This window comes from Neolamprologus multifasciatus, chromosome 20, assembly GCF_963576455.1.
Source record: "Neolamprologus multifasciatus chromosome 20, fNeoMul1.2, whole genome shotgun sequence".
In the NCBI taxonomy this organism is placed as follows: Eukaryota; Metazoa; Chordata; class Actinopteri; order Cichliformes; family Cichlidae; genus Neolamprologus; species Neolamprologus multifasciatus.
The window spans coordinates 12,233,888-12,257,017 of record NC_140458.1 but is presented as its reverse complement, the minus strand read 5'-3'; the positions used below and the strand labels follow the sequence as shown (position 1 = coordinate 12,257,017).

At 38.0% G+C, this 23,130-nt stretch overlaps 3 protein-coding genes across 5 annotated transcripts; 1 reads left to right on the top strand and 2 right to left on the bottom strand.

Moving 5' to 3' along the window:
• Window positions 1-13: 13 nt before the first annotated feature.
• On the top strand, window positions 14-4,827 carry LOC146494519 (cadherin-like protein 26). Its single transcript, XM_085147321.1, has 11 exons — window positions 14-1,188; window positions 1,530-1,664; window positions 1,756-1,896; window positions 1,982-2,126; window positions 2,247-2,422; window positions 2,571-2,699; window positions 3,052-3,234; window positions 3,470-3,807; window positions 3,913-3,974; window positions 4,070-4,294; window positions 4,443-4,827. The coding sequence occupies exons 1-11, from the start codon at window positions 1,096-1,098 to the stop codon at window positions 4,676-4,678; spliced, it is 1,863 nt and encodes a 620-aa protein (XP_085003447.1). The 5' UTR covers window positions 14-1,095; the 3' UTR covers window positions 4,679-4,827.
• Window positions 4,828-9,727: 4,900 nt separating this feature from the next.
• mtg2 (mitochondrial ribosome-associated GTPase 2) lies at window positions 9,728-12,516 on the bottom strand. Its single transcript, XM_085147313.1, has 6 exons — window positions 12,028-12,516; window positions 11,733-11,880; window positions 10,944-11,059; window positions 10,604-10,822; window positions 10,371-10,509; window positions 9,728-10,246 (listed from the first exon to the last, which is right to left on the bottom strand). Exons 1-6 carry the CDS (start codon window positions 12,256-12,258, stop codon window positions 9,873-9,875), a joined length of 1,227 nt encoding a protein of 408 aa, XP_085003439.1. The 5' UTR covers window positions 12,259-12,516; the 3' UTR covers window positions 9,728-9,872.
• A 657-nt stretch (window positions 12,517-13,173) lies between these two features.
• Window positions 13,174-23,020, bottom strand: LOC146494517 (calcium-responsive transactivator-like). 3 transcript variants are annotated; one of them, XM_085147310.1, is made up of 11 exons: window positions 22,098-23,020; window positions 21,298-21,374; window positions 21,120-21,204; window positions 20,791-20,923; window positions 20,110-20,358; window positions 19,149-19,313; window positions 17,398-17,499; window positions 16,794-16,886; window positions 16,578-16,697; window positions 16,349-16,476; window positions 13,175-15,141 (listed from the first exon to the last, which is right to left on the bottom strand). In XM_085147310.1, the coding sequence occupies exons 1-11, from the start codon at window positions 22,164-22,166 to the stop codon at window positions 15,115-15,117; spliced, it is 1,248 nt and encodes a 415-aa protein (XP_085003436.1). In that variant the 5' UTR covers window positions 22,167-23,020; the 3' UTR covers window positions 13,175-15,114. The 3 variants fall into 3 exon arrangements, with proteins under 3 accessions (XP_085003437.1, XP_085003436.1, XP_085003438.1); XM_085147311.1 differs by lacking the exon at window positions 17,398-17,499 and having other exon boundaries at window positions 13,174-15,141; XM_085147312.1 differs by lacking the exon at window positions 20,110-20,358 and having other exon boundaries at window positions 13,768-15,141.
• Window positions 23,021-23,130: the final 110 nt, after the last annotated feature.

Below are 23,130 nucleotides of genomic sequence, written 5' to 3'. Positions count from 1 at the left end.
AAACCTTGGGGGGGGGGGGGGGGGTCATTTAGGAATACATATTCATTCCTAAGTTTACTCTTTAGTAAAATCAACATAATTTATTAATTAATTATTGTAAGGAATGGAATCAGCTTTCAAGAAAAATATCTGAGGACAAGACAAGGAACACAAGAACAAATTTATGGTGGAAAGTGAGGCGAGAACCTCCTGTAAGGGTTCACACTGCACACTTAATAAAAACGTACTGCTTTTGGCAACCTCTGTCAACATTTTATTCACAAAAAGTAAATTACACATGCATCTTTAGATATGCATCTAAGATCAGACTTGGGACAGTCAATGCAGCCAGAGTTTTCACTGCAGTTGTACAGGTCCCAAAAGGGTCAGAATCCCACTGGCCCCACAGGGAGGCCCCACATTCCAGACCCCAATCGGACAGCCTCCATCTGCAGAACACTGTTGAAAAATGAAGGAATAAGCATATTATTTCAGCAAAATCAGGTTAAACTTTGTGCATTCAGTTAAGTCAGCGACTTCTCAGAACCACTCATCTGAAAATGCTGGTGGTCCCTCCACCTCTTCTTCTTGCATGTTTTATTAAACCAGACATAGCAGGAGTTGACTTCAAGTTCTATCATCAACACTTTTCATACTGCACTCTAACTCCTCTAGATTACACATGCTTACCAGGGTGGTTATTAACAGGAAACCTGTGTGAAGCTAGCTCTGTTTCCCCACAACACACAGATGGTAAATGCTGAAGTCAGAGCAGGGAGCCAGCTGCAGCTTATCTAGCATGCTGATCTCCTATCAGTTTCCTATAAACGAACTGCCTGAGAAGAAACTGTATGCTATACATTTTATATCCAGTATATATGTATGATTATCTGTTGGTTTTTTTGTTTTGTTTTGGGTTTTTCGGTGTTGGGGGGACGCCGGGGTTGTTGTTTAAAACACAACTACATACATTCAGTACAGTATAGCAAAGTATAGCACACATTTATGATACAGATTCAGATTATTGGACGGATGAACTTAAAGGCCCATTTATCAATATAAACCCTCCCATCTGTCTTCTAAAGCTCATACTGGCACGTAGCTGAATTTCCACTCATGCATTTAGTGAGTAGACTGCACAAATGTCAAAGCGAGCCATCTCTTGGATATAATATGGAGTTGAAACACCCGATTCTGCTTTTGGTTCTGGTAAGAGTTAAATATTTAAAACAGTACTTATTGTTTAGTTCCAAATTTTCTTTTACTGTCTCAGATTTCAACACAAATTTTACTGTAAATAGCACTAAGAACACGAGAAACACATTTTATTAATTTAACATTTATACTATTTATTTTCACATTCAAGAACTAGAAGGAGCACGTATGAATTAAATCATTAAGAATCACACAACTATCTTGGTCAATTATTATGTCTGTCAACATTATACTGAGTTATAGCCAGTGTTTAAAGATTAAAAATCTGCTAAGAATTTTCATATAATACTCATAAATATGCTGTGCTGCACATTTACTGCAAGAAATGTTTCCAGTGTAATCTTTTGCAGTGTTGGGGAGTCCACAGATCATCTTCACAACTTTTGTTGCGTCAAAAAAGAAACTGGATCATTGATTCCTTTACTATTGATGAAGGTTATCAGGGACCTTTCCCATATTCACTGGGCAAAGTGAGTGTATGCCTTTAAATGTAACACATATCATGAAATAAGGAAGGATAATTCCAAAATTCACTGCTCGTGTGTCTTATGTTTGATACAGATTGAGGTTGAGAAGGACCTCGTTCTTTTTATGATACAAGGACAATATGAGGAACCAACGCAAATGTTAGAAATCAATTCATATACAGGAGAAATCAAGGTCCTCCGTTCTGTGGACTACGAACAACATCGAACTCTTAAGGTAAGAAGAAATTTTTTTAAAAAACTTATGGAAAGTAAAAGCTATGCATGGAGTGAGGTTTGATTATTTCATCTTTCCATTGCAGCTTGAATTTAAAGCACTTGACAGAGAAAAACATGAAATACAGACACAGCTCGGGATTTATATACATATTTTGGACTCAAACGACAACCCTCCAAAATTTCTGTTTGAAAAGTACACTTTCACCATAAAAGAGTCAACATCACAGGGTAATTTTCTCATTTGGAAAGAAATATTATTTAAATTACTAATGCTACTGCAATGAAATGATCATTTTTGTGACAGTGAATCTAAATAAAATAATCATTATTTCCTTTTGATACTAACAGGCACTGAAGTGGGTAGAATTCAAGCAACAGATCAAGACATAAGTGAGGTATACAACACAGTTGACCTTAACATAGTTTCAGTGGAACCTAAACCTAAGGATCTTGAGTTCTACTTCAAAGAGATCGATGAGACAGGCATTAGAGTCATTTCTTTTAAAGGATGTCTGGACCATGAGGTGAGAGAAATTACTGCTTGAAAAATTAAAACTTTCCATTTTAATCTTTCAACATGAATCTCCTCAAATTTCAATAGTACAACTAAATTCAATATGTTTGACATCCATTTACATTCAAGATGAGCGATATTTTATTTTTCTCCATCAGACAGCTGAGAAATACACCATTATAGTGGAGGCCAAAGACAATGGAGAAAAACCGCAATCCAGCTCCTGCACCATCATAATCAATATGGAAGATGGAAATAATCTCCTTCCTGTCATCACACAGCAAACAGTTAGCAGTTACTTATTTCAGTCACAATAATTGTGTCACAGTCGGACGGTCCTTCCTGGACGCCCTGCTTGTGGTGTATTTTGTGTGGTGCGTGTGTGTTTCTCTCCCGCCTTCTTACCCCTGCCCTCCAAGCCCAGCTATGTTTGGATGTCCGTGCTTCCGGGAGAGTGAGAGCGCGGTGACCCCTGACCCAGAAGCGCCTCCAATCTGCAGCCGACACACCTGTGCCTAATCTGAAATCATAATCTTAATCTAATACCTAATCTTGTACCTAATCTTAATCATTAAACGTGACAAATTTATTCAATCAAGATCATTTCCTATTCTACAACTTCCTCTTTTGTGACCTGAGGGCCCAGAAAAAGTGAAAGAAGGACAGACAAATGTTCTTGTGTCACGTATACAAGTTCATGATGGAGACACCAGAGGAAGTCCAGCCTGGAGAGCCAAATATACAATCCAAGGAGACACAAACAACAACTTTAGAATAACTACAGATCCTGAGACAAACGATGGACTACTCCATGTGGAAAAGGTATTTTTCTGATTATGTAACACACACATATTTAAAATTAAATTTTACAATCACTCAAATTGCAGAGTTGACTCCCTGATTCCCAGAGTTGATATCAGACCCTCAGACAGAGCATCTAAAGCTTTAACCATATCTACATTTTGCAGAAATAGCAGTTAAAAAATGTAAATACTTGATGAACAGACACTTATTTTGAATAGTCCAAACAAGATTTGTATCTTAATTACTTTTACAGGCTTTAAACTACGAAGATGGTGCTCTGAAGAATATAAGTATCACTGTAGAGAATGAGATCCCCTATTATTCATGCAAAGTGGAAAAACGCAACACCACTGATCTTTGGAAAGTAGTTACCACATCTGGTTCCGCTGCTACTGGGTCTGCAAAGAGCTTCGTGGCTGGAACAGTTGCATCCAGCCGTCAAGTGATCGTGGCTGTTGAGGATGTCAATGAGCCTCCAGTCTTTGACAAGACTACCATAGAAACTGTGGTCCGTGAGAATATTAAGGAAGGCCAATACCTGGCAACACTCACAGCTAAAGACCCTGATGTTGCCAACAAAAACACATTTAAGTAAGTCTTGACAACTATACAACTACATGTCACTTCTACAAGACAAAAACATACAGCATTACTACATCAGTAGACACTTTGAAAATGTCTAACAAACCATTTCAGATACATGATAGGACACGATCCAGCTGGTTGGATTAAAGTGGACCCTGACCCTGTTGACGATGGTATGAATCGATAAGTATTCACATATTTGGCCCATGATTCATTTACATTTCCTCATTACATTTCTAAACAAGTTGCAATACTTTTTCATCACCAGGGAAACCACAAATGACAAGCACTGCAACTCTCAGCATCCGCATTAAGGATGACAATGATCATACTCCATACCTATTTGCAAGCACAATTGAAATGTGCCAATCTGATGGACAATCCTTTGCCAACATCACAGCCTTAGACTCAGATGTTGAGCCCTACAGTGGCCCTTTCACCTTCAAGCTCCATGGAGATGTTGAGGGCAAGTGGAAGATTGACCCTGTCACTGGTAAGCTTTAGAGTCTGCAGATACTCAACCTTATATTACTCACAAAAATAATATATTGAATACATTTCTGAGCCTCCTTTAAGTAAAAAAAAAAAATCCACTGACTGTTAGCAATGCAATTGAAAATCCATTCATTTTGGACACACAGGTTATTCCGTCAACTTGGTTAAAGAGCCTACAGTTCATTCCGATCACCATGAGCTGTCGCTAGAAGTTTCTGACCAACAGGGAAAATCAGCTTTCCACAACCTGTCAGTTACTGTTTGCAGCTGCTTAGACTCAGAAATCCCAAAATGTCATGTAATGAAATCTGCACTAGGAGGAGAAGGAATTATTTTGTTGGCCATGCTGCTGTTTACAGGTAGGACACATGATCAAAATTAATCAAGTATTATGAATAAGATAACTTGTAATTGTTGTTGTTATAGCTAAAGATGATCAATACATAAAGACAAAAATACAATTCTCCTGTGAGTTTTTTCTTTTAATGATAAGCAGCAACTTTAACCCTGATAATGTTATGGCAAAAAATAAATAAATAAATAAATTTCTCTGGAAAAGAACATAAAAAGAGTTTGATGAGTGCTTTTTTTTAAAAAAGAAAAAAAAAAGAAAAAAAAGAAGAAAAACTACTTTGTCATTGAAACTAACAAAATATCTTATTTTAGTCAAAGACTTTCTTTTTGAAGGAAAAACGTGAATAAATCAAAATCATAATGTGATACACAATTAAAGTTAAAGTTTGTTTTGTTTTTTTTAAAGTAAACTGGCCTTAAAGATGTCTTCCCTGATGCAAGAGAATAATAACTAATTATTACTTTAATACTTTAAGGACATATGCATTTCTTTGTGTGGTTTTTATGCTTTAGGTTTATTTTCTGTGGCTTTTCTGATATTCTGCAAGAAAGAGACTGTAAAAATCCAAGATAATTACCTTGAAGAACAACTGATGACGTTTAACACTGACAATCCAGGATCAGGCTGCCCAGTAAATACTTTATCATAAAATTACATATACTTTCTTTTTACTGTACGCTAATACAAGAACACGTATTTGCACACAAGCACAGACACTTTTTTGTGAATATTTGTTGATTCTCTTATCAAGTGACTTTTTTAATGTATATGAGCCTATTAAATTCTTTTAAAAGTGATTAAAATAACTTAGACCAAGATATAAGACTTAAATATAATTATCCAACAGCACAAGTTTTATTTATTGAATGTATTTAAACTTAATTGTGACTGGTTTTGGTGGAAAAACTTAAAACACTATTACCCTTTCTGAGGCAGGTGTCGGGAACCAAAATGAGAACCAGATGCAAGAAATATCTCACATTAAAACTGTCGCAACGAATCCAGTAATCCAGTGTTGCAAAATATATATATTTGTAAAAAAAATTTTTTTAATGAGTGGCTCTGAATTGCAGCCTGTTACAAATCATTCAACTGTGACGCATGGCCACTTAGAGGAGTATAACGTGTGCGAAAATTAATTCCTGCAAAAGTCACAAAGTCCAAATAAAAATTGGCATTGGACACTTTTATTATCAACTATCACTACTGGACAGATTATAAAACTGTTCTTGTGATATTTTAGGTTGTATGTTCAACAAATCTTGTGAGAAGCCCAAAAGGAGCAGGCAGTTGCTATACGAGGTGTCATCATTGTAACATAAATCCAAATATAATGTGTCTTAATCGTCTGTGCCATTGAACTTATTTTTTACTATTACCTCACAAGTTCTCTCAAAAAAATGAGTGACCGCAATTTACTTTGATGAAAGATGAAACTTTAATAATCCCTCGGGTGGGTTCCTTCGGGAAATTTGGTTTCCAATAGCACTGCACCGACAGAAGTTACAGAATGTGAGCAGAAATATACCATATATACACTTATATAAATACAGAGACATATATAAATACAGAGTATACAAAAGGGATAAATAGAATAAATAGGAATAAGAATACAAGGGAATTGCACATTTCAAGTATTGTGAGTCTATTGCACCGTTGGATATTACATTACGTTTGACATTTCTTTGTTTGGTTTCTTTTCAGGTGATGAATAAAGCCGTACCTGGAGGATCCGAAATCTGCGCACTGATTTCAAAGTCCCAAAAGGAAGGCTCAATGGCACAATCATTTAGTCATGAAAATGTTATGCATGGTACAGATTATTATAATAATTATTCTTATTATAACTGAGTAAATCTGTCAGATTTTTAAAAGCAGGTGTTAAGACTTTTGCAAACTTGTGATATTTCGCTAGGTCAAAACTATTAACATTTAAATGCTTGATTTTTCCAGCCACTGAAAGCGTCCTCAAACATGGGAATGAGACATCTGCAGGGACAACCTAAGCCTGGGGTAAAGCAATATGAGACCTTTTCATGTGAAAGGTTTTTACAGAGACTTTTGTTGCTATTGTTAAGTCATCTGAAACAAGCTAATTTATACAACTTTCTATTTCTAACTTTCAAGACGTGAATGGGATTCTGTCTATATTCTCTAAAAATTCTACTAAATAAGGCAATAGCAAAATGAGTATTAGATCCAGCAAACATAGATCTAAACAGCTAGATTCTGTTATTAATGTATTATCTCTTCTTTTTCACCCCTTTGTCTATATTTTTCAGAATTTGAATACTCTCCAGCAGGATGCTCTCCGCAGATCACAACTTTGAGCTCAGTGCCAGCTCAGTATCTCATATTTCCTTTGACCCTGAAATGGCCTGGGGTATCCGTACTCTGGCCTTGATCAACAAGCCCACTAACTTCAAATATGTCTCATAAGTGTATATTAAAATATTATGAAAAGTAAGGCATTTTAAATGGCTGCTCTTGATCGAAATATTAGCTTAACAAAATGCAAAGCCAGAGTATAGCTCAATTGTGTGAGATGGTAGTATGGTATGATGGGGTCTGGGTTATGGGAAAAGAAAACTTGACTTTAGAGATGAGAATGGTTCACATGCAACTTTCACTACGGATATCATTAGACAGTGATAGTGGTTAGATAGTGAATATGGTTATCAACAGTCATAACAGGGAAATGCTTTTTACTTTCTTTTTACCTTAATTTTGAGTTCTCAACAGTTTTTAAGGCATAGTTTTAATTTTTCCTATGGTTAAATTTCAAGTTTACTGTACATCCTTTCCTGTCTTGTTAGTACAAAAATGTTATTTTATGCCGTCAATCTACCGACAATCCTATAAATAAACTCCTGGAATCAGAACAAATTATGTTTTTGTGACAGGCTGTTAGTAACAAAATGCCTGAAGATACAACTTAAAAAAAGTTTTTGTTATCATCAGCAAGTGCAGGCAGAGGTTTTAGCAGTTTTCAAGTCTGAAGAATGGGAGCGTGTGTTAACACAATGCCACATTTGTTAACTATGTAGGCCTCAATTAGCTTGTTAAATGTTAAAGTTAATGAGAGCACAATTAGAAAAGGACAGAAAACCTATGAATTGTTTGAAATGAGAAAGCATTTTCTCTCTAGAAACATGACAGTGTTGATTAGGTTTACAAAGCTGTATCTGAACAAACCCTTCTGGAAAATGTCCTTTGAACAAACCAGACCAAGTCTGGTCTTAAGAGGAAACTACAGAGAGCATCAGCATAAATGCTTCATACCAACTATCAAGCATAGTGTTTTGCAACTCTTTCAAATAACCTATTTGAGGAAACCAGCAAAAGAACAAATGTATTCTAGAAAGTGATGTAAGTACCTCTTGTAAAGGTTCATGCCTACACTTAATTAAAAGTGGAGAATTTGCTGAGTGTGCTCTTCCTGACCTTGTTTTCCCGGGCTGGCAGCTAATCCTTCCCCAGAGGAATTTGATGATATACTGGGTCATTTAACACATCACTCTGAAAACATCAGACACTGCTTTCAGTGCTGTATACATCTTATTGGCATAAGAAGTAATAGACATAAGAAGCATAAGCAATACATATACATTTATCAAACTGTAGTTTTAAATCGAATTGCTTGGGTTACATTTTTGTTTTAAATTAACTTATCCAGAGATAAAGTAAAAAGGAAATAAAATCAGCTATGAGGTTTTACAGACTTCTTAACCTCTTGTTGGTTAAGAAAAAGGATAATATATAGCGAAATTCCGGTCTACTTGATCCTTGACTTACAACACCAAACAGGACACACTTATTATGCTAGCTCGTGAAGAAAACCGCTGTTAGCTAAAGAGAAAAAAAAATCTGTTTTTTTCCAGATGATGGTGAACAAACCTGAGTTGGAAGGTCTATTTATCTCTTGACCAGAAACAGGTTACAATGATATGGCAATTATTAATTGTGCCTGCTAACATTATCAAATCCTTTGTTAAAATTTAACTTTAAAAGTTACAGCGCATCAGGGCTGTTTTTTTATTCTTCTGCCCCCTGGTGGAGGAACGTGATTGCGCAGCTTTGTAATTAAAAGCTTTTTTAATTATTTAAAAACCGCATTTAGACTTACAAAAAGAATATAGCTTATTAACATGGTTTATGTTTTGCGCAAAGTGCACAAAGAGCTATACCATATTATAGCTTATAATTTACTCCTACTAATCATGTAAACCAAGATAGTCCACTAGGAATGTGGCCCATTGCTTCCACATGAAAGGAGGACCAGACTTGATAATCAAATTATAAACATTATAAATTATAAACTCAGATAGACAACAACGTTTATCCAACTGGCTGTACTGATTTTATAATTAGCATTTTACACATATCTATCTCTCAAACTCCTTCTTCCCCTGGGCTTTTCAGACATAGTCTATACTCTGACCGAGCATTTTTTATATATTTCTCCTGTTTGTTATTTATTCCTGCTGTCTTACTATTTATATTTTATTCCTGCGCAGTTGCTGCAGTGTACCCACAACGTACAATGACAATAATGGGCTATTTTACTCTGTTCGATTCAAAACTCGTATAACGTTCACTGACAGAAAATTTAACACACAAGATTCTGAAACCACATCAGCTCCAGGAGAGAAAGCTGCAAGTCATACTCAGATTTAGCCCAAAATATTAGCTTGTAGTGACACTGCTTTCTAAAGATTTACACACACATACACAACCACCAATCTTTTTATGAGCTTGTAAAAATCAATTGAAGTTTCCTGCTCACCACAGTAACTGTACTAAGTTCTCCACAAACCCTCAGATGTCTTTACTTTGACTATATGGAGCTTACATAACTACCACTGAGGTTCAATAAAACATGACAAACATGCCCTCTGCTCGTTCAGCAAGGAATTCCATCTACTTTCAACTCTCAATAACTTTGTTCCTGACAAATCATATCTTTAAAAAAATTAATCAAGTAAAACTTAAAGGCAGCATTGAAAATCTTTTTTGCTGTTCATCTTTTATAAAATAATACATTTAAATATTGTATGCGTAAATAACATCATTAATTAAACACCAAACTCTTATGTTTTATTTATTTTTTTATTTTTTTATTGAGAAATTAAAATACTGACTAAATTGTCCAATATAAATATTCATCATACACATTTTCTATTAAGCAAGTAGCCAGTTTTTCCTACCACTGAATTTCCCTTCACCCATTACCTCCCCCTTGGAGGTAGCCATCATACAACTCTCTCAGGTGGAGAATGAGTTCCTCTGTGTTTTGTCCTGTGAGAGCTGAAACAGGGATGACCCTCTGGGAAACGTGGCTTTTAAGAGTTTCCAGCTTTTCCTGGGCCTCAGATAGGTCCATTTTGTTGGCTATGATAGCCTGAGGCCGCTGGGACAGTCCAGGCTCATACTGGTCCAGTTCATAACGCAAATGTTGGAGCTGGGTCCAGGGCTCTGGAGCCGACAAGTCCAGAACAAAAAGGAGGAAACGACAGCGCTCTATGTGGCGCAAGAAGGAGATTCCTAAGCCTCGATTTAGATGGGCTCCTCGAATAATCCCTGGGATGTCAGCAACTGCATAAAGTTAAGATAAAAATCACAACATCATTCACCTTTATAATACTGTAATATACTATAATAATAACCTTTTTTTTTCTCCTACAATAGACAATTAGAATCTTTGCTTAAAACCACCTACCTGCAACTTGCTCATGATCCCTGTACTTGACTATGCCCACATGAGGATTGAGAGTTGTAAATGGGTAAGCAGCCACAGCAGGTCTAGCATTGGTGATGGCTCTCAACAGAGATGATTTCCCAGCGTTTGGAAAGCCAACCTGATGGGATGAAAGAGAATAAAAACACTTCAATACATCTGCACTGATGAAAAGTCTGACGCCAGTTTTCTCTTCAGAAACAGGGTCTGCTCACAAGTCCAGCATGTGCCATGGTACGTAGCTCCAGTTGAAGGAGCCGCTCCTGGCCTGTTATTCCAGGAGTAGCTGTCATTGGAGAACGGTTTTCATTTGACAGAAAGAATCGGTTCCCTTTCCCTCCAGCCCCTCCAAATGCAGCAAGATACTCCTGACCATGCTCAGTCATGTCCAGTATGGTTTTGCCCTGCTCCTTGACTACAGTTCCTAATGGTACCTTTACAGATTTAAAAAAGCAAACACACACACAAAAAAAACATCACAGGAGAGGTTAAGTAAGGTCAGGCCAGACTCATGATCAAAGTGGGTGCCGTTTATGATGAAATGCAGGGACTCACACGAATGTAGGTTGGGCTGCCATTCCGACCATAACAGTTCTTGCTGCCCCCCGATTCCCCATCCTCCCCCTTGTAAACTGGAACTACTTGTGCTAATGATTTGACAAAGCGGTCAGCTGAAAGCAGACAAAAAAGGAATACGTATAAAAGCATGAAGAAACTCATTCTTATTGAAGAATTTATTGTCCATTTGATCCTGGCTTTAGTTCCTGTCTATATACACTCACCAGCCACTTCATTAGGTACACCAGGTGCTCATTAAAACATATTTAATCAGATGGCAACATCTCAATGTATAAAACATCTTGACACGGTCAAGACCAATTGCTCAAGTTTAAACAGAGTACCATATGGCGAAGAAACATGACTTAAGTTGCTTTGAATGTGACTAGATTGTTGGTGCCAGAAGGGCTGGTTTGAGTATTTTAGAAACTCGTTTACTGGAATTTTCCAGCACAATGGTCTCAAAGATTTATACATAAGTCTTGAAAAGAGAAAATATCCAGTGAGCAGCAGTTCTTAGCAGGTGAAGATGCCTTGTTGATTTCGGAGGTCAGAGGTGAGCTGATAGGAAGACAACCTGCTGAACCTTGAAGCAGTTGGGCTACAGCAGCATAAAAACTACATCGGGCGCCACTCCTGCCAGCTAAGAGCAAAGAGCTGAGGCTTCAATTCACACAGGCTCACAGAAACTGAACAACGGAAGACTGAAAAATTATGTTTGCTCTTGAGAGTATATTGACTTCTACATGGGAAATCAGAAACATTCCTGTAACCAATCAAACTTACCCTTTATAATGATGCTTCCTCCATCACCTCCATTCCCTCCATCCGGTCCCCCCCACTCTTTCCTAGGCTCACTGTGAAAGCTGCTGGCCCCTTTACCCCCTGACCCAGCCACCAGCTTCACACGGCGGTGGTCCACAAAGTGACGGGTCTGTGGGGCGCAGAAAGAAGCAATTTCACAGTAGAGTGAACCATGCTTACGACTCTGATAGACTCCACAACAGGTGTGTGTATGCTTTGTAAATATGCAAATATCCTGAGAAATAAGACGTGTAAAATACGCTTTAACTTAACATACCAGTTTCTTTTCAGACATCTCCCTTTTCTTGGAGTTTCCGCGGACTTTGGTGCACAGTGTACTCGAGGTGCTGACATCTCTGACACCGCCGACTTTCCTACTGCAGGTCACAGAACTGAGTGTGAGGGGGCTCAGCTCACCTCTTTCGACCTTTTGTTCGAAAATACATCTTAAAAGTAATTCCGAGGATGGCCGGCGAGGGATTTTAACTCTAGATAACGCTGCCAACATTATAGCGTTCAACAAACAGACACCGGTTACAGTTTTAAAGTAGCTAAAAGCGACCTGTCAATGTCACGTCGACCGTTTACGTTAATACGCATCTCCACCAGCGTGATAAACAGGAAACTATCGGGGAAATAGGTAAGGGTTTATAAAATCTAAATGTCCATTCATGGATTTCCCTTATACATGTATAATTATTTGGCGTTTTCAAAACGATAGCAACTACCCATCACACGTTTACCGACTACGACCAACACATCTACGGAAGCCCCAACGGTCAAAATCAGTCTTTGCCGTTGCTTTGCGGTCCACTACCGCCACCTGCTGTGCTACAAAAGAAAAGAAAACCTCACACCTTAACCGCCAAAGAATTCATATTTTCAACTCAAAACTCTAAAATGTGTCTACCTTAACAAAAAAAGGGCTCCTGAAGTTTGGTTGTGACCTAACCATGTTGCAATCTACACATGATGGAGACTTTATTAAGTAAACCTTACAAGTACCAGGTTGAAACCCCCTTTTGCCTTTAAAATTGCCTTACTTCTTCTTTGAATAGATTGAAGAAGCTGCCTTCCTCTTAGCTCAAAGCAGTCTGCCCATTCTTCTCTGGCGACAAGAAGACATTTTTACTCCGAATTGCTCTTCGCTGGATATTTTCTCTTTTTGAAACCCTTCTTTGGAAACCCTAGAGATGGCCCACCAGGCACCAGCAACTACAAGGTAAAAAAAAAAATCACCTTTCTTCCTCATTCTAATGCTTAGCTTAAACCTGAGCATATTAAGTTGTCTAAATTCTGTGATGCACTGAGTTATTGCCTAGTAATCTGAAGAACAGGTGTGCCCAATGAAGTGACTAATGAGCATACAATGAAATATTAAAGAATCTCTGACTCATGTTCAGATGACAAAATCCAGACACACAAAAGGTGAATGTCAATTTATTTTTGTATAGCAAATAGTAACAAAAGACAGCAGAAAAGATCAGGCGATGCAGTCTTACAATAGATAAGTAGATAACATTCATATTTGGATTATGCACATCAAACTCTCCTTCTCGCACATCCACACACACCGACACGCACACTAACAAGGCATACCACCCATGAGTGATGACACACTACGTAGAACTGGAAAACGACTTGCCGCACATGTTTGGTTCACAGTAAAAATGAGAAACTGATACCAATTTAGAGACGCCTGTGATTGTCAGTGTTGAGTGGTACATAGTTAATCAGCTGTTTGACAGCCAGGTATCTCCCATCCTTGATAACCCCTGCAGAATGACCACAGTTGTTGCGTTATTCTTCCCCTCTGAGGTAAGTTGAGTTACAACAAGATGTTATAACAGAATACTGCTAAGTTGGACCCTCACAACCACAGAAATAAAAAAAAAAAAGTTGTCTGATTTCTAAACTAAATAAACAAAGAAATAACTTGCAGATAGATAGATCGATAATAAATATGAAAAAGGTAAATTCTTGTACATGTACAAAAATTATACTGCTGCAACAATTGTATTATTTTTCTTACATGAATTCCTTGATCTAATACAAATAATAGCAATAAAAAAATTTACAAAGAAAAAAGAAAACTGCTAAAGTAGTAAGATTTATGTTTGATATATTCACATATCTGCCTCTAAGTCACGTAAATAAAGAAGTAATATTCTTAAATAGTCTATCACATTCTGTTCTTTTCCTGTAACATAACACTGAATAACTTGAGACAAACGATCTCTGTCTTTATCACAGCTGTATGTAAAAAACAAACAAACAAACAAACAAACAAAAAAACGACATATAATCACGTAAAGTTCACCGTAAGAGCCAACCTCAACATGACTGACAGAGCTGAGTGTATTGCACTTATTGAAGTTGAGGTGCAGGACATGTTACTGTTCTGTTCCTGTGTTACTTTGGCTTTTTGAGTATCATCTCTTAAAAACAGCCTGAATCACGCTACGATACAAAATATTAGACAATACATACACTGTCACTGTAAAATAAAGTGCAGACAAAGTGGCAATGCAATTTTATGTAAAAATCATTACTTTATGGCATCAGAGCGCAACACTCCTTACCTCTGCACAGACGCTATAAGCCGGCGCAGAGCGATGCCACTCAAAATATAGTGTCAAAAATACTACCACAATGTAAGATTATCATGGACAATGATACACATTTTTAAGTTTTCGTCTGTCAACTATCTATTATGTCGATTACCTCAGCAAGACATATGTAGAGAGTGAAAACACATAATGTTATACCACACAGCAACACATCACAGTTTGACTAACACAGACAAACCCCATGATCAAGTCAGGTTTAACGACCAACATTTTCACCTTTTTTTTAAGGATGTACCATGAGATATAACAGTGTCTATACCAGGAATAAGAGCAAGATTTATAGTCTTCTATCAAATATCAAAGAATATTCTCTTCAAGGCTAATTAGCTTTTTTTTTTGTAGTCCCACAGTCTCACTTGCGCTGTGCACCAAAAATAAAATAACATCAAAAGCTCTTAAAACAATAAAGGTAAGGGACAGAGAACAAGTTTATTTGTGCATGTGGCTGAGGTGCATGTGACAACTCCACAGCGCCCTTTTTAGTAGCTTGTATAGAATGGTTAAATTAACTGACTTGGTTTTGCAAGCACCACAACCAGCTACAACCCTGTTGAAATTAAAACGGAGGAGGGAAGCATCACATTTGACTGGATTAATTATTTTAGCTAGAATGATGATTAATGAGAGGATAATAAATCTGATGGCAGCCTGATCTAATCCATAGCTGAGCCCAGTTCATTACTGTTGAATGTTCCATCGCACATTTTCTTCCACCAGCAAAACATTGTGGTGCCTCATTGCTGATAATTTCCATATTGGCCCTGAAATTAGAAAAAATATATGTTTAATTGGATTTATTTATTTAGTTATTTAGTTATTTATTTATATACTGCTTAAAGTTGTGGTTGGACATTTACATATACTCATCATGGGCATACATTTAAAGACAATATTTGGTTTTTAGTTATTTTTTGAACTGTTCTTTTTGGTGGAATGACTATAAGATACATCTTCAAGATGTAGACCGATACTTAAAACAGTGGGAAATGTCTGGGAATCTCTAAAGTTGAGATCTAAAAAGGAGAATTGTAGATTTAATCAAGTTGGGAAGGTCTCTTAGAACCAATTCAAAAACAACTGTAGATTCCAGGATCATTAATTCAAACAATTATAAATAAATATAAATTATTCAGATGTGTCACTACTTTGCCAGGATCTGGAAGAGGACCAAAATGTCACCCTCAGATGAGAGGAAATTGTTTAGGATATTCAGAAACAACCCAGGGAATTCCCAAGGTTCAAACATGAAATGAACTGGAATTTGAAAATCTGAAAATCTTTGGACTATGCTTAACAGGTTCTCTGCTGGGAAACCAGCCAATTTAAATGAACTCCACCAGTTCTGCCAATGAGAGCAGCCAAATACTGAACTTGGATTACGTCAGAAGCTTGTTGATGGCTACTAGAAGTGTCTGGTTGAGGTGCAAATTGCTAAAGAACATTTAACCAAATACTACTGGAGATGTAGGTATATATTTTAGTCTGTATATAACATTTTGAGCCTGTGTGGATTACAGAAGACCCAAAAATAATTTCAAAGATGTGCACCCAATTCTTGTTTTTTAAGTCATTAAAGATGCATGCTCTCCACCGTGGGAAATGAACAGTTACACCATATTCATGCTGATGACGAATGCATGTAACTTAACTTCTGACCACAACTGTCTGCATGGTGCTTTCAGAGTATATGTTTCTATTAGTACTAAAACAGACACACACTACAACATCTTTTTTTACTTCACTGGTCCTACATGAATCTGATTTTCTGTTGCTTTGTGTAATTATATAAGGAAACAGGAAACAGTGTTTTAGATCATGGTCAAATTCAATTACAATCCTTTGAGACAAAGGGGGTCTAGCAAGGTCCTGTGTTATTTTATTACTCTTGTTTCATGCACAGACTTGTGCCAGTATGTCTATACCTAAATAATACATACATTTTGCTTTAAGTTAAAACATCTCATGTACCTGTTCATAAGAGAACGGCCTCTGCGTCTGCGCTCCAGGGCCTCCCTGGGAAGATCGGTAGGATCCATACTGTTGGCTTTGACTCTGCTGATACTGAGAATATTGAGACGATCCTCCCTGGACTGGACCTGTAGCACAGGAGTTCAATTAGGTGGATGTTTTCAGTTGTTTTATGTGCGTGTTTAAATTTGCCTGAATGCACAAAAACGACTGTATGAGTCACTCTCACCATATCCCTGGGGCTGTCCACTGTAGCCTTGTTGAGAAGAGTACTGCTGTTGGCTGAAGGCTTGCTGCTGGCCAGAGCTCTGTTGATACTGGGCCTGCTGCTGACTGTACTGAGAGTTACCTGGAGGTAGACATATCAGATGCACATTACTATAGTTAAGTATTTATTTAAACAATAAAATATAGAAATGCAATTTAAATTAAGAAATGTTATTACCTCCTTCATAGTAATGTTGTGAGGATTCATCAAATGATCTATCATACCCTTGTTCCCCATATGAGGACTGTTGATATGAATACTCCCCGTGACCTGCAGAGAACACGATTCAACACATGCAAAAACTCCTCTGCTAAGGCAAAATCCAGTGACAGACGAAAGAGAAGTTATTATTTGCAGGTTGCAGCTGAAACATTCATAATAAATGTCTGTCAACAAATTTACACACGAACACCATTTTGCCAGCCTTTTCACTTCAACTGCAACACAAAGCATTTTTCAAAAAAAACAAAAACACCCCAGATGAAGTTTGAGCTCTCTCTGTGACACGCTGCTATATCGCTCTCTGAAATCTGAAATTTCGGCACACCAAAGGGGACAGTATGGACACAGACACAGTGGCAGAAAATAGACCAATGTCAGAGTTTTCAAAAAAAAAATTTCATTACTTTTGTCTCCCACAATGAAAAGTTGGGAGGAAGAGCTTCAGCAATAAATCTGGCTCAGGCCTGTAGGACAGTGCTAAAGGGAAATGGAATGACCTACAATGGGGGTTGTGTGTTTGAAAGCTGTGTGTATGAAGTTTATGGATGTGCATGATTACCATCAGGGTAATACTGCTGGTTTATGGGCTCGCTGGAGCTCTGAGTGTGTCCATACTGCTCTCCGTAGAACTCGTCTTGTCCCATGTACTGCTGTGCAGATCCTGCAAGACAGGTAAGACCATGATTGGTTAAACAACTGGTCAAACCAACTGGCCATGTGTTGGACACTAAGTGGCTGTGGCCAAGAGAACTAAAAATAGCTTAAAATAAAAATAATTAATATTACAGTAATGATGTTTTTATAACTTATGTGTAAATAGAGTACTGTACAAGTCACTGAAAATGATTTTCAATAGATTAAATTGATAATATTAAATAAAAATAATATGAAAGAAGATTTAATTTTTTTTAACCCAAATTTTAGATATAGTAATTGAATGAAACAATTGCACTGCTTGGTTGAATGAAAAATGCATGATATGCAATTTTTGAAGATAAAGTGTGAAGTACAGAAGGTCTGTTATTCTGGAAAATTAGGATTTGTTTGGTGATGGTGTGCAGAAACTCCAGATTCCACTTCCGTTTTTTTTTTTTTATCTGAACTGGATCTTAGAGAATAAAAAAATTACAAAATAACAAGAACTCAGAAAACTGCAATAAAAGTCAGCATAGTCTAATCTCCTTTCAATCTACAAAAAAGCCAACAATTCCATACAAAGATGGGCAGAATCACAGAACGCACTCATACCAAAGCAATCTAAAACATACAGTTGTAGTCAGAAGTTTATATTCACTCACCATGGGCAGATGTCATGCAAATTTCAGGGTTTTGATGATTTTTCTGGGGTGGAATGATTGTATAACATACATCTTTAATTCAATAAATTCAGATTCACACAGGTTCAGACAGGTTACAATATATACATACATCCACACTAATATTTGGTTTCAGTTTCATTAAATTAACAACAAGTGCACTAAAGACAACTGATTGCTGTACAATCATTCCAAGAACAGTTCAGAGAAATCATTCAAATCATTTAAAACCCCAGATTACCATGACATCCATGTCCATGATGAGTGCATATAAACTTCTCACCACAACTGTACATGTCTTTTGCACTTCCAGATATGACCAATTAGCTATAGATAATAAAAATATCCCTTCCAGCTGCTGCACAACCAAAGGCTGGTAGAAAATCCACACAGCTTAACCGTGGACACAATATTCCTGTAACACACATCTATCTGGAAGCACTTCACACTATAATGCAATAGGGTATGGCCTGTTGCACTGGAATTAGTATCACATCCTTCTTCTAAATCTAAGTTACTACATGCCTTCAAAGCCTGCACCCTTTGAAAGACACAAAGGGACAGAGTGGAGCTATTATTAGGCATGCACTGACATTGCAAGTTAAGTGATTTACAGAGATGGGAACTTAATGTGACACAAGTGATACATCTCCAGGCTACTTCTTAAAGTTACAGGAAGGCAACTAGAGCCTACACAATTCCAGATGTCTAATATCACTCTCGTTTTATAATCTTGGAACATCATACTACCAATACTACCTACTTATCAGGGGCTTTTGCAGCAACCATGGCTTTCATCTCAATCCATCTCAAAACTTAGATACTGGCAACCACCGCCACACTTGGAAGACCTGGAAAACTATTCGCCAGACATTCAGGTGTTCACACCCACCCACCCACCCACACAAGTGTACATAAGTACACAAATCAGTCCAAATAAACTCACTGAAACAACAGCCATACCAAAGCAGCGTAAAGAAATCTTGCCACCTACCTTGCTGAGAAGAGCGGTAGGATCCCATGGGCCTCTGAGACATCATGCTGTTTCCTTGACTGCCCTGACCCATCATGCCCATAGCCTGCTGTCCCTGATAATGTTGCCCCCCAGCTTGGGCTGAGGAGTAGTGTGGTGTGGCAGACTGCTGGTGCATCATGGAGACTGTGGAGGAGGTGGGATTATTTGGGGGGAGGGGGAGATCTTGTACATTAATATATAGAGATAAACTTCATTTATAATGCTGATAAATTCTGCTTATGCTCCAGAATGCACAGCCTTCTGGAGCATAAGCAGAATTTCCAGATCTGAGCCTGACAGAAATGTGTATAGTTACACAAACAAACAAATGTAGAAGGAGGTCCAAGGCAATCAGGACACAGGGGGAAAGCCAAAAGGGATCCATAGCATACAGCAGTCAAGGGTCTTTTAAAAAAATATCTTTAAAGAAATGCTTTCAAGATGCTGCTTTAAGTGTAAACAAAGCCAGCGAAGTCAGCGCATTAACAGAAGTACGATAAATACACACGGACATCCAGGGAAAGAAGGGGTGCATCTCAAAAAGTAGGAGAAGTTAAACCTGAAGCAAAGGGAAGAAGGAGGGAGGCAGGACACCTCACTGATGAACTGAATGTGTTTCGTATTTGTCTGTTACACAGGAGGAAATTTTAAGATATGCATGCAAGCATATTTTTTATGCAAGCTCAAAAGGGGCACAGCTTCAGAGGTCATCATCCAACTATTTTACTTATTTACCATGTACAGTATTTCACCCTGAAAACTTGAAAAGATTATTTTCATCATTCCCATCCTCTAAATGCCAAATCTTGTATAATACACATAAACAAGTAAAAAACAAGTACGGCATCTTGCATCTCGAGAGATGGTAACTCCTGACTATCAGATCATGATGGTTTAGAGACCAATTCCTGATGACTGGGCTTTACGATACCTGGCTCACCTTGGTTGGAATGCATGTTGAGGTTGCTGCGGGAGGAGGAAGAAGAGGATGAGGATGTGGAGGAAGAAGAGGAGGAAGAGCCATAACCAGGCCCAGGGCCCTGGATCATGCTGCCCTGGGAGGAGGGCGCAGCGTGGCTGTACCCAGGGACCGAGCTGCCATAGCTGCTTGCTGGCAGGCTGAGGGAGGTGGAGGGAATAGCCGACTGCACCTGACCAGATTGCTGCTGCATGGGGGCATGGCTGGGCCCTGACAACACACACGCACAGTCAGAGCAGCCACCACACATTCCCCTGTGGTGCCTTATCATGTTAACCACGGCCCCACATTCAGTTCATCGTCACAGGAGACGTGCATGGTTGAACAAAGGTAGAGTAACGCATGTTAAGGATGTGTGTATATTTTTTCACAAGAAGAGGGAACATAGTAACATAACTGTGAAACAATCTGACTCATTGGCTGAACTTAGAACCACAGATACTTAAAGGCAATGAAGCAATATAGAAGTGCGGGCACTGTGGCAGACAATACATGGTACTGTGTCTGCAGACAAACATGCAACTAAGTCAGAATCAGACGAGCAAGCAAGACACTGGACAGACAACAAAATCGGGAGGCATCTTTGGGCTGAAATAAGTGATTCAGGGCTTATCTGTAAAACTGTATGCAATTAACTCTCACCATTACTCATTTGGCTCTGCATCATTGATGTCGGGGGCAGTGCTGGTCCCATGTTGTCATTGAGGTTACTTTGAGCATGTCCCCCACTCTGGCCCATCCCTCCAGCACCCAAAGACATACTGGAAGTCGGAGGCTAAAGGTGTAGAGACGTAATATTTAAAGTAGTGGCAATCATAAATGATATGCAGTTCATTTTTTTTTACACTGTATTTATATGCATCTATTTTCTGTTTTCTATTAATGTTCTATTTTCCCAGTGGACACAGTGTATATATATATATATATTATATTTCATAGTTGCTATTACTGGAGTCACAAATCACACTTACCGCAGGTAGTAATGACTGCATGTTCTGATTTGAATCAGCTATTGTGGCCAAGTAAACAAGATTTCTGTGCAGGATCTGCTGATACCTGGAAGAAGAAGAAGAAGAAAACCAGTCTTAATTGTGCTATGCTTTGATATTTAGCAGGTACTGGTCAGGGAGGAAAGAAAAAACCACTTACTGTGTGCATTCAGCCGTCTTGCCTTTGCTTTGGTAATCCATTATGCACTGTATTAAATGATGATTTTCATCCAGCATCTTTGGAAAATAATAAAACAACTTCATTCCACTGTATCTGAAGTCCTATAAGTGTATAGTAAATTATCAACTAACAAATACTCTATTAAAACAGTGCTGTGCTTGATTCTCAGAACTTTATCCAGCCCTTGAGTGTTTTTTTTTTCTGGGTCATCTTTTTCATTTTCTTTTTATATAACAGAGCCAAAAGAAGAACTCATTTTTCACTGTCTTTATTTAGGACGCCGTTTGAAAGTCTGGCTTTCAAGGATAGGGTTTACGTTTTACTTTCGCGCTAAACGGTTCAATCAAGGATAAAAGCGGTGCCCTAGGACATATACTGTAACACCTGCCTTCAATTTCAATCTATAGCCTACTTAATTAAACACCAGGGCAGAGCTGCTGCTTTGAGAATTCTTGTTAACCATCTTGCGAGGAAATATAAAGCTGATTTCCAATTTCTCACACGGAAATATTCCCATTCGTCTGAAAATATCTGCGAGGATGACAGACAGCATCACCAAGAAAGCAGAGATCCAGCCGGCGTTAAGCCGAGCGCTCGTCTACATCACCGCGATGGCTTTGTTTGGTTCGCACCTTCAATTGACTGTAACGTTACAATACCAGTTGCCATTTCTTTGATATTCACCACTGGCTACTTTCTCTGCACTGGAGGGGGATCACATACTCCCATGCTAGAATATCTAAATAGAAATGTCGCGACGTTTTAGGATTTTTTTTTACCTTTTGAATGGTTTGCTGTGTCACCTCCCCTTTACTTCTGGGGCGCGCCGATGAAAACGCCACCGACATTTTGTCATATGGGAAATAAAAGAGCCGCTTTTATTCTAATATTTATTATCTCGAGCGCAGCCTTCTATTTGGTTACATAGTTTCTCCATTACCGGGAATAGGGGTACTGACCAAACCAGAGCCATGTCGCGATAGATGGAAAATTAGAAAACACTTGACTTATCTGAATGGCATTAAACAGAGGATTTCCCTTAAGCTATTATTTATTATCTGCGTGCAAATAATTACATGCATATAAAAGGATATGATGGTAAGGGACAAATCCCTCTCCCTCAGATTTTGGTATAGTCCAGGCAGTGAGTAGCCTACCACTTTCCGTCACTGTAGACGGGGTATCGTTTGATTCAAGAAAGCAGTCTGCTTGGAGCACACGCTGCCCAGTGCGCAAAAGCTTTAAGGATCAGCTGTAGCCAAAGTTGCTTTCAGCATTTCAGGAAATGTGGGAATCCCTCCGTTCACTGTGGAGTGTTTACACTTTTTACAACAGCACTTGCCCCTCCAAGTAGTGAATCAGGGACCGTGTAATCTTATAATTCAGTGAGACATTTACTCTTTTTAAATTTTTATTTATTGCCAGTTTAAATAATCGAATCTTGAATATATTGCAAACGTTGTTTAAAGGAGTGATCCTTCTTAAAAGGACAAAGAAACAGCCATAGAACACAGATACTATCCCAGATTTATAATTAGGATTGTACAACTAAGAATTTTTAAATGCTTACTTGTGCAACAAAATGTCTTTTCGTCTCATAACAGGTGTATCAGCACATCCATTTTATTTACATTCAACTCATTCCCTTGATTATACCAAATTAAGTCTTAAGTCCGAAAGCTCGTTTAGTTCATTATATTAATACTATGCAACATTGAATGGACAAATCTGATTAATACTCCCAAAAGGCAAAAGCAAGAATTTACAAATGTGCAAGTAGCAAACAAAAGTAGAAACTGAAGCATTCATGTT

What these genes read in the sequence shown, in the direction of transcription:
- LOC146494517 (XM_085147310.1), bottom strand. Translation starts at nt 22,166, where the DNA reads ATGTCGGTGGCGTTTTCATCGGCGCGCCCCAGAAGTAAAGGGGAGGTG. An exon ending in TGGACAGCCCCAGGGATATG is followed by an intron (nt 16,477 to 16,577) that starts GTGAGAGTGACT and finishes CCTGTGCTACAG; the next exon opens with GTCCAGTCCAGGGAGGATCG. An exon ending in GGCCGTTCTCTTATGAACAG is followed by an intron (nt 15,142 to 16,348) that starts GTACATGAGATG and finishes TTCTAATTTCAG; the next exon opens with GGCCAATATGGAAATTATCA.
- mtg2 (XM_085147313.1), bottom strand. Translation starts at nt 12,258, where the DNA reads ATGTTGGCAGCGTTATCTAGAGTTAAAATCCCTCGCCGGCCATCCTCG. An exon ending in AGATGTCTGAAAAGAAACTG is followed by an intron (nt 11,881 to 12,027) that starts GTATGTTAAGTT and finishes TGCGCCCCACAG; the next exon opens with ACCCGTCACTTTGTGGACCA. An exon ending in GCAGCCCAACCTACATTCGT is followed by an intron (nt 10,823 to 10,943) that starts GTGAGTCCCTGC and finishes AAATCTGTAAAG; the next exon opens with GTACCATTAGGAACTGTAGT.
- LOC146494519 (XM_085147321.1), top strand. Translation starts at nt 1,096, where the DNA reads ATGCATTTAGTGAGTAGACTGCACAAATGTCAAAGCGAGCCATCTCTT. An exon ending in AACAACATCGAACTCTTAAG is followed by an intron (nt 1,897 to 1,981) that starts GTAAGAAGAAAT and finishes TTTCCATTGCAG; the next exon opens with CTTGAATTTAAAGCACTTGA. An exon ending in GAAGATTGACCCTGTCACTG is followed by an intron (nt 4,295 to 4,442) that starts GTAAGCTTTAGA and finishes TTGGACACACAG; the next exon opens with GTTATTCCGTCAACTTGGTT.